The sequence below is a fragment of the Tasmannia lanceolata genome, unplaced genomic scaffold (assembly GCF_043159265.1).
Source record: "Tasmannia lanceolata isolate RefF3 unplaced genomic scaffold, GAP_Taslan_0.1 ptg000029l, whole genome shotgun sequence".
In the NCBI taxonomy this organism is placed as follows: Eukaryota; Viridiplantae; Streptophyta; class Magnoliopsida; order Canellales; family Winteraceae; genus Tasmannia; species Tasmannia lanceolata.
Genome location: NW_027518706.1, coordinates 10,318,849 through 10,329,045, shown reverse-complemented (window position 1 = coordinate 10,329,045; position 10,197 = coordinate 10,318,849). Strand labels below are relative to the sequence as shown.

Sequence of the window (10,197 nt, the reverse complement as noted above, 5' to 3'; positions counted from 1 at the left end):
ACACCATATAAAAACTCGTTTAACGGCAGATGGCAACTTTATTCAATGCCCTCATGTTTTACGTTAAAAAGGAGTCGATTTATCAGTGCCCCGGTATTTCCTAACATTACTTATGGCATATTGGTAAGAGGAAGTGATATATTCACCCCTTTCTTTACTTGGGACAACCCACTCTAGTGTTTTTATGACTACTCATTTACACCAGAGTGGGCTGTCACGGGTAAAAAATTGTGGCAACTAAATCATTTCCTATTTGTTAGGTGGGAAATGAGAGTTTTTATATGGTGTAAGATGTGGTCCGTACCGTACTTTTAGAAAAATACAGTACTATGAGGGCTTACACCATATAAAATATCCAGTTAAACACCATACAAGTGTACAACTCACATGCCCTAATGTTTTCTATTAAAAGGGGTTGATTTAAGATATATGGGGGTCGATTTATCACTCCCCTTTAAACCACTTAGGATTATACATTCCACCATATTTTGCAGTATACGATTCATTCTTGACGCTTTCACTTTGATTGTTCTTTCAATAGTCCTTTTCATAGGTCACCTCTTCCGAAACTCAAATATTGGACATGGTTTTGGCTCTATCAACAAATATTAGGTACCTAGCCAATACCCAAAAAACCCTATGAGTGATGGAATGAGTTATGCTAGGCCCAACGAACAAAAATTACACCCCGGTAATCAATCGAGATCATGGTTGTGAGGCACACAAATATTTGAAAGACATTAATGGATTATACAAGGCCCTGTGAACAAAAATTACACCAAGTGATCAATCGAGATCATGGTTGTGAGGCACACATATTTGAATGACCTAAATCCTACTCATTTGTAGTTTTGTGGCCGTGACCTCAAACTTTGAGGCCCATAGATGAATGGTTAAGACCATCCAATTATGTAGGTCCTTCTGTACTCTATTAATTTTGGCTGCAATGTAGCTATATGCATGTTGATATGGTTCTGTTTGGATTGCAGGGAAAATATTTCTTGTTGTAAATTTTTTTCCTAGGATATCTTTGTTTCCAAGATTTAAGAGAAAAAGCGAGGTATTCTAAAAGGGGATTTGCTAGTGTCCTTCGCATAAGGCATTTCGTGGATGGTCTGTTGCATGTGAGAGCAGCCACCCATGCTCACTTTTTAGCAGATATTGTCTTCATTCATGAGGTGGTGCTCTAGATGGCTGGTCCGTTTCTTCTCTTGTCAAAAAACGAGAAGTAAAAAATGAGTTAAAAACGACGGCTGGTCTGTTTATTCTCTTGTCTCTTATCTACAATTTTGATGAAATCTCGGATTCTAAAATCAGCGTATCCAAACGGCCCCTTAGTGTTGGAAAAATAGACGTAGTGATGAACAGAAATGATAATTAATATAAGATGATGCCTCAAGGCGCGTAAACGATTTCCTTAATACGATATTCGCCCCACCTTTTCTGGACATCCTTTCAGCAGGTTTGAATTTTGACCGTTAGATCGCGTCCCATCGCGACTCCGTAACCGCTAGATTACCCATCCACGGTGTAGATCGTGCAAAGTGCACCTAAAAAAGGGCCACTATGCGCCCTACAGCCCATGTGCGTGCAGACCATGCACCGTCACACGGTTCAACCCATGGCTAAGACCCATTGTTCACTTAAAAAAAGAAGAAAAAAGAGTAAAGCTTTATAGAGAAATTATATGGTGTAAGGGCTTACAACAATACGGTAGGGGGACCGCCCTTGATATTTGATCCAACATCAGCTCACTTTTTGAGCTTTTTGAGGAGCTGTTGGATCAAATGCCAAGGGTGGTATAAAATCTCAAGCTTTATAAGCTATTCTCTTTCTTTCTTTCCTTCCTATGTGGGACCATCTTTTTCTTCACAAAACTACGCTCTTATAAAAACCAACTTTTTCCAAGGAAAGGTTTCTCTTTTCCAAAACACCTTTAGAAAAACATTTTCCAAGACACTATTTTGACTCAAAATTAATGATTTTGAAAATCAAAATCCAACATTTAGTACATTTATTTGTTAACTAAAAAGATAATATTTTATTTTTTCCTTTACAATTTCTGTATCATATATCTACCAATTTCAGGAGTTTATGGCTATTAAGGTACAAAAAAAATATCTCAACATTGTATTGTTTGAATTAGAAGCTAATTTTTAGGAATGATGGGGGATGAAATGATACGACAAGAGATGTTTGTTATTGGAAAAGCAATAGATGCTTCTTAAGTTTGAAAAATGCAGAGGCATTCAAAAAAGAATACAAAGGTAATTTGGAATTGAAATTGGATTGTGCAATTCATGGGAATAATGGAATCACAAATTTTAAATACAAATTGATATTTCCACCCCCCCTGTTTTTATACTTTTGGAATGTGATTTATTGCTGTTTTAATAAAAAATTATTCCAAATTTGTCTTTGTAGAAGAAAATGTGTGATTTTGGGAAGCTCTTATCTCCACATTAAATAGTAAACCATTAAGACTTCCAATTTATTCACACCCATGTTCATTGAGGGCCCACTTAATGAACAATTCCAATGCCCCTAAATTTAGGGATTTTTTTTCTTAATTCGATTAGATTTTTTCCTCAAAGTTGTGATTTTAAGGATTTTTTTGTTGATTCTCATTAAATAGTAGACCATTAAGACTTCCAATTTATTCACACCCATGCACATTGAGGCCCACTTAATGAACAATTCCAATGCCCCTTAGGCTCTGTTCACTTGTTTTCTAGCAGCAGGAAAAGAATCTGACGTGGAAAACTGGAAAAGAAAGGAAAAGAAACTGTGAGAAAATTCAATTTGTGAGAAAATTCCGTTGTTCACTTGGCCGAGAAAGGAAAAAAAAAGTATGCAGGCAAAGTGGTTTTCTCAGGAAAGTGATTTTCTCACCCTTTTGGTGAGAAAATTTTGAGGGAAAGTGCAAGAAAGTTCGTTTTCTGCGTCATTATTTATATTTTCCACCCGTATAATTATACTTTCCTGAGAAAACAAGTGAACGGCGGAAAATGTCAAATCATGTCCAATCACGGGAAAATTTGGCTTACTTTCTTCTCCTTTCCTTTCTCAAGAAGGCAAGTGAACAGAGCCTAGGGATTTTTTTTTCTTAACTCGATTAGATTTTTTCCGCAACTTGATTTTAAGGATTTTTTTTGTTCATTCTCTCTCTAGCTTGAAATAAAGGATTCTTTTTATTCGTTTTCTAATTTAATATTCTCTCTCGCTATGCTTTTTTATTTGTTTCTAATTTAATGTTCTCTCTCGCTACATATTAACGATTCTTTTTATTCGCTTTCTAATAAATTAATGGTTTTCCTTTACTCCCTCTAAATTCATACTCTCTCTGTAGAGCAAGAACCGACCATAAAAAATGGGCAACAAGCATAGACAAAATGGAGCGAGCTTAAATCCCCATAAAAGCAATAAATACACATTAAAAGGGTCAAATAAACCGCCAATTCAGTCCCCTTTTTTACTTTCTAAACGGAATCCCGTTTTCAAAGTCTATTTCCATAAAAGAAAATATCTTAAAAACTAAGGGAAAAAAAAAAAAGTCATTTAGCGGACCAATATCTGAGGCCCATCTAGGGTTTTTGGTATTCGCTAGGGTCCGACAAAAACCTTGAAAATTAGTTACACATGCTTACAAGGAGGAAGAGGGAGCCCACACAGACCCGGATTGTCTCGGAAAGAGGAGGCAGGAAATGTGGCGTTATGACTCGGAATAGGCCCACTCAGCCGATTTTCGGACACGTCCAATTCCACCAACCATGGCAGACTCAGTAACCCATCCGGTATACTCCCGTTCAACTCGTTATGTGACAGCACTATGCTCGTCAGATTCTTGGCCTTCACCAACGATTTCGGAATCGCACCCTCAATCTGATTCCTAGACAATATCAATGTCTCAATCCTCGCCATCGCTTCTCGGTCTCCGATTCCCTCATCTATCGGGCCCACAAACAGGTTATTAGATAGATCTATTGAATTGAAATAACCCAATGGGTGATCAATTGTTTTGGAGAAGATGTTATTAATACTTCCTGAAAGATTGTTGGAATGTAGATCAAGGTCTGATAGGATGGAAAGGTTTGTCATCTCTATGGGAATTGTGGAATAAAAGCCATTGTTTGATAAGTTAAGGAACTTTAGTTGGCTCATGTTTCCGATCCATCTTGGTAAATTACCACTCAGTTGGTTACTAGAGAGATCCAGATACTCAAGCCCCGTACGAGATAGCCATGTCGGAAGTTCGCTGGAGATCCCAGTTCCGGCTAGCGCGAGGGTGTCAAGGCTAGGTCCGAAGATCCTGTTTGGAAAACTCACCAGACCGAGAGGGTTAAAAGACAGATCTATGACTTGGAGGTCTGGTAATTTCCATAGTTGAGGAAGAATGGGTCCGGATAGAAAGTTGTTGGATAAGTTTAAAACAATCAGATTTTTTAGATTTCGCAAACTCGATGGAATTCTACCGGTAAAACGGTTGTTGTAGAGGTAAATATTGTTCATGTCGATGAGATCACCGATGGATTTTGGGAGATTCCCGGTCAGATTGTTGTTATCTAAAGCGATTCTACGGAGACGGGTGAGTTTTCCTATTGAAGAGGGTAAATTTCCGGTTAGCTTATTTTCCGACATAGTGCAGAATTCGAGCGATGTGAGACCCAAAATAGATAAAGGAATGGTTTCAGTTAGTTGGTTTTGACCGAGATCCAGAAACATTAGGAAGGAAAGCCTGCCGATGGAAGGAGGAATACTCCCTGTGATTTTATTTTCCGACAAGTAAAGCTCTGTGATTTGTTTGAGATTACCAATTGTGGGTGGGATGCTGCCAGAGAAATTATTAGCATGGAGGTCTAGCTTAGTAAGTAATACCAGTTCGCCGATTATTGACGGAATTTCACCGGAGAGTTCATTGGTGGAGAGATCCAGCTCAGTGAGAGATGTGCGAGATTTCAGAATTGAAGAAGGTATGACGCCGGTTAGATGATTTGAACCCAGATACAGTTTTTTGAGATGGTAGAGATTTTTGAATGTGGAGGGGATGATGGGGCCAGAGAGATTGTTGTTGTTAAGTAAGAGGTCAGTAAGGTTAGAAAGTTGGCCGAGTTCTTTGGGTATTGATCCTGTGAGGTTTTTGAGGTTGCTAAGATCAAGAAGTACAAGGGAGGAAAGATTGGCGAGGGAAGGTGATAGTGTGCCGGACATGGAAGTTTCGATGATGGACTCGGGGCCGGAGAATCGACCGGGGCGGGAGAGACTGATAACTCTTCCGGTGGCGATGTCGCAGGCTATGCCATCCCATGAATTGCAACAGTCTGTGGATGGGTGCCATGATATTAAGAGGTTTGAAGGGTCTTGAGTGATTTGGGATTTGAATTGTAGAAGGGATGATTGGTCGACTGGATGGCAGGAGTCTGAAGACTGCAAGAAGAAACATATATAGAAGAAAACAGTGAGCAAGAAATATGTTTTCATGGTGTTGGAAAAAATGATAAATTTAGGAGATTTCAGTACTGATTCTTTGATACATTTACAAGAGGAGGATCAATTTGTGCTTATATAGACAACTTAAATTCCAATGCCCTGAATTTAGGGAATTTTTTTTCTTAACTCGATTAGATTTTTCTCTCTCTAGCTTGAAATAAGGGATTCTTTTTATTCGTTTTCTCATGTAACCTTCTCTCTCTAGCTATTCTTTTTAATCGTTTTCTAATGTAATCTTCTCTCTCGCTACATATTAGGATTATTAGCGATTTTGTTTATTTGCTTTCTAATAAACAGAATTGATGGAATTGAAAGGGGGTTTTACTTTTACCTCAGGTTGATCGGACGGTGGAGGAAGAAGGATGAGAGATCTAGCGGATCCGACTCCGTAGGATCATCATATGGAAAAGTTTTTAATATACTAATTAAAAACCGTTTTGATTGTGCATTGTTTTAGCAAGATTTATACGTAGGATCATCATATGGAAAAGTTTTTTGAGGCACGACCTATCTATGACAGGCACCAGAAAATGAATGATTTAGTGGGTCTCACTGGGGTGGCAATCCAACTGAAACTGAACCGATATTGAACCGAAACCGAACCGAAAATTTGGTTTCGGTTTGGTAAAACCAAACTGATTCAAATTTCGGTTTGGTTCTACCGAACCGATTCAAATTTCAAACCGAACCGAAACTGAACCGTTGCCCCCGATTTCCAATGATTAGGAGTAAGGGGAGCTGAAATTGGCCGAACCGAACCGAAAATTCAAATTTCGGTTCGGTAGAACCAAACCGATTCAAATTTCGGTTTGGTTCGGTTTGGGGTCAAACCGAACCGTTGCCACCCCTAGTCTCTCTCACTATACTTTTTCCAGCTTGTGTGTTTCCATTAAAATACACGTCCATGTGTCTTATAAAATCTTTCTCTAACGAAGAAATCTTATCCTTGCCTCCTTGGTCCATGGTGATGACTCAATCCGATGATTTGAAGAAATTGACTAGTATGTGTGCCATATATAAGATGATTTGTGGCCAATTTAGTGAATCAAAATGAGATTATCTTGGTAACTGGTAAGGCCCTGTTCATTTTGGCTTTTGAGAATTGATTGAGTCCAACACCCATTATTGGGTTCAAATTTAAATGCAATTCTGAGTCCAATAATCGATGTTGGACTCAAACTTAATTCTCAAAATCCAAAATGAATAAGAATGAGTTAATCTCATATTAATATTTGTCTAGTAGTCTGAACCTTTTACCTATATACTGTTCAAAAATCAATGAAATTATATGGTGTTTGCATGTTCATCAGCATACTGTTCAAAAAAATACGTTCAAGTATGTAGTAGTGACACCATACACAAAGTCACATAGAAGCAAGGTCTATGTACAACACTTTCGTACTATTGCAAGGCTACTGATAATGGCACTACCATGTTTTAATAATTGCACAAACTCACCTTGTCTTTTCTGTTTTAATTAGCTTGTGAGAGCTTTTGGGAGCTGTAATAACCTTTGAATAATAAGCAAACAAGGAGCAATGATAGATACAAGGGAGCTCTTGCATAAAGAGCCACAAGAGGGCTCTTCATTGGATCCACGTCATTTTCAGTTGCATTTTAAAATTAGTTGAAAAAGTAAAATCAGTTACATTTGATGACGTGAATCCAATCAAAAGCCCTTTTTTGGCTCTTTATGTAAGGGCTCCCTTGTATCTATCATTCCTAAAAAACAAGATGAATTAGGTCAATTATTAAAACACAGTGGTGCCAATTTACTCAACAAAGGGTATCCCCATCCTAGGTTTTAGGGGGGACTATTCCATATGGATGCACGCAATCACCAGCAAACCACGTGCATCGGGTAAGCCCAGAGGTATGTATGTTATAGTCCATTGATGTTGGCACTACCATGCTTTAATAATTGAACAAACTAACCTTGTCTTTTCTATTTTAATAGGCTTCTCAGAGCTTTTTAGGAACTGTAATAACCATTGCCAGTTTAAAAATTAAAGACAAGATGAGTAAGTGCAATTATCAAAATGCGGTAGTGCCAATATCTATAAATTTCTCATATTGAGCAATTATATGGTGGACGGCTGTGCATGCACGTGCAAACCCAAAAAAAAGAAGTGGTCCCCATATTATTTGGGAGATCTAAACCGTTCATTTGTTTGGCCCTCACGTAGATAAGGTTGGGTAGAAAATCTTCTCCGTAAGATGATCCTAATTCTCCAATCTGTGGATGTTTAAAATGGACAGCACACTTGAAGAAAATCTTCTAGGGACCCTATCTGTGTAGGGGGCGAACAAATGAATGGTTTGGATCATCCAAATAATGTGGGACCCACTTTTTTCTTTTTCTTGTATGCTCTGTATAATTTCTCATGTTTAGCTAGGATTACATAAGATAGAATAGAAATGACTGTCACCTGTCAGGAAGATGAAAAAGGCACATCACACTTAATCTATTTTATACCAGTCTACACTGTCAGGGGACGTCCATATGGTTCATATCTCTGCAAGTCAATGTACTGCCTTATCTTTTAGGGTACTCTGCTCAACTGGGTTATTTTGGAGCTACATAGCAGAAGGAAAGGAATATAAAGTCCTTAATTTCAGAGGAAAGTCAAAGTGTAATACGGAAAATTTACAGCCAACGAAGTACCCACATATGAATTGGTAGACAGCAACCGAGCAATGCTAGGAAATGGAAAATGATTCCTTTTACTTTCTCAATTTTTGGTGCATCCAAATGGACCTAGAAGGTGAGGAGAAAAGACTAGAAATCATTAATCATTCGTGCTAATTGAGACTCCTTATCCTAAAGTTTTGGAAGAAATGTATATGGTTGCCATATTATTAGCTGCTGTTGGATCAAATATCAAGGGTTGATGCCCCACTGGTGTACGTGTCCGAGTGGGCACCATATAATTTCTCTATTAGGAGAAAGTAAATTGGTCTAATACGTACGTTGATATTAGAAGACATGCTTTTAAATTTGTGACATTATCAGTATGAGGTGATGATATTTTAAGTTTAATTTTTAATCTCTCTAAAGTCTAAAGGTTTTACATGGAGACACCTACATGTAATCTAATCCATTGAACCTGTAGAGCATCATGGAAATCATGATTGTTGTAATCCAATCCATTGTTGTTTCTCTTCAACGATTGTTGTCCCTCAACAACTATCCCTACTGAGCATCCACTATGAGATCTCCAGGTAGCCAATTGCCAATCTGCGGTTTTGCTCGCACGCAGTCGATATTTGATTGTTGGTATGCTGCTCGTCACAATCGGACGGTCTAGATTGCACCGATCATTACCATACGATCCAACGCTCCAGATCGCACCCAATGGAGCACTAGTTGTTGGAACACACTCAAGTGCAATCCTACGATCCAGATCACAACCGCTTGGGATCGTATACTAATCGATCACACCGATCATCCAACTCCAAGATCAGTGGCTCATATCCAATCTGAAAAAATTTAAGTGCTCATCGCAACGTGTGCGGAGCTGTCCATTGGTCCCATTTTTTGCAAAACCCACATGTGCTTTAAAAGCAAGAGAGAAGTGTGAGAGGTGTTTATTAACGCCTCAACCTTAATCATTTTCCAACATGGGACTAAAATTTTGGATCCTACACCACTTCTAATTCTCTTTCAAAAACACCTTTTTCAAATAAAACGTTTTTATTCAAAAACTATTTCCAAGAACCACTTTATTTTACTAATTCTCCATTAAATGCATTCATTTTATTTTCAAATTCTTGGTAATCGGAAAGAGTAGGAAGGATACCACTGATCTTATTTATCCAAACCTTAAAATCTCAAACAGATTGTACATAAAAAAAAGTTGCTTAAAGTCTTACCGCAGTTCAATTTTTATATGGAGGACCTTCGAGATATAATGCTATCACTCTGAATAATCTATACCCATATCATTCTAAACTGTGGAAACAAGGAAATTTTCTTAGGATAAAAATCCCTCATAGAAATCTTTTTTCTTTCAATCCAAACAGGCCTAAAAGTAAAATGTTATTTTCGCCTTATATTTTATTGAAATGGAACGTTATTTTCACCTTGTTCCAGCATCTCCTCATGTCTTCTTTGTCTAGTTGTTTCTTGTAATCCAAACAAAAGTACACGTTATTTCCACCTATTTCCAGCATTTCCTCCTGTCTTCTTTGTCTAGTTGTCTTCTACTAAAAATAGCTGTATCTTCATGTCCCCACTTACTCACAACTTTACATATTCTCTAGGTTGACAAAAGAGCTATAAATTTACAAATTTGGCAAAGGAAAATGATTTCGCTCCACTTGTTTGTTGTGTAGTATTTAAAGGGATGTCAGAAGATATTACGGTTCTCAAAAAGCTCTTAAAACCTTTAAATACTACACGACAAACAAGTGAGTGCATGTTTATCAAAACATTGGAGCGCTGAAATCATTTTCCTTTGGCAAATTATAAAGGGAAATGATATATTCGCCCCCTTTTCTTCACTGCCCAACCCCATTGTATTGTAAAAAAGTAGTCATAAATAAACTAGAAGGGGTGGCCTCAGGAAGAAAGGGGGAGAATATATCCCATTATAAAGTATTCATATAACAATATTTATCGGGCGATGATATTTGCTCCCCCCCCCCCTCCCTAACGCGATTTGACGTCAAAAAGTGTTAAAGTTGCCCACTTTTCATGTTATAAGAGGG

General features: G+C 37.9%; 1 protein-coding gene across 1 annotated transcript; it reads right to left on the bottom strand.

Annotated features, from left to right (window-relative positions):
- Positions 1–3,403: 3,403 nt before the first annotated feature.
- On the bottom strand, positions 3,404–5,681 carry LOC143859208 (uncharacterized). Its single transcript, XM_077369900.1, has one exon. The coding sequence runs from the start codon at positions 5,476–5,478 to the stop codon at positions 3,634–3,636; it is 1,845 nt and encodes a 614-aa protein (XP_077226015.1). The 5' UTR covers positions 5,479–5,681; the 3' UTR covers positions 3,404–3,633.
- Between the last annotated feature and the right edge of the window lie 4,516 nt (positions 5,682–10,197).

Excerpts from the sequence above, each read along its gene's own strand:
- LOC143859208 (XM_077369900.1), bottom strand. The coding sequence starts at position 5,478 with ATGAAAACATATTTCTTGCTCACTGTTTTCTTCTATATATGTTTCTTC.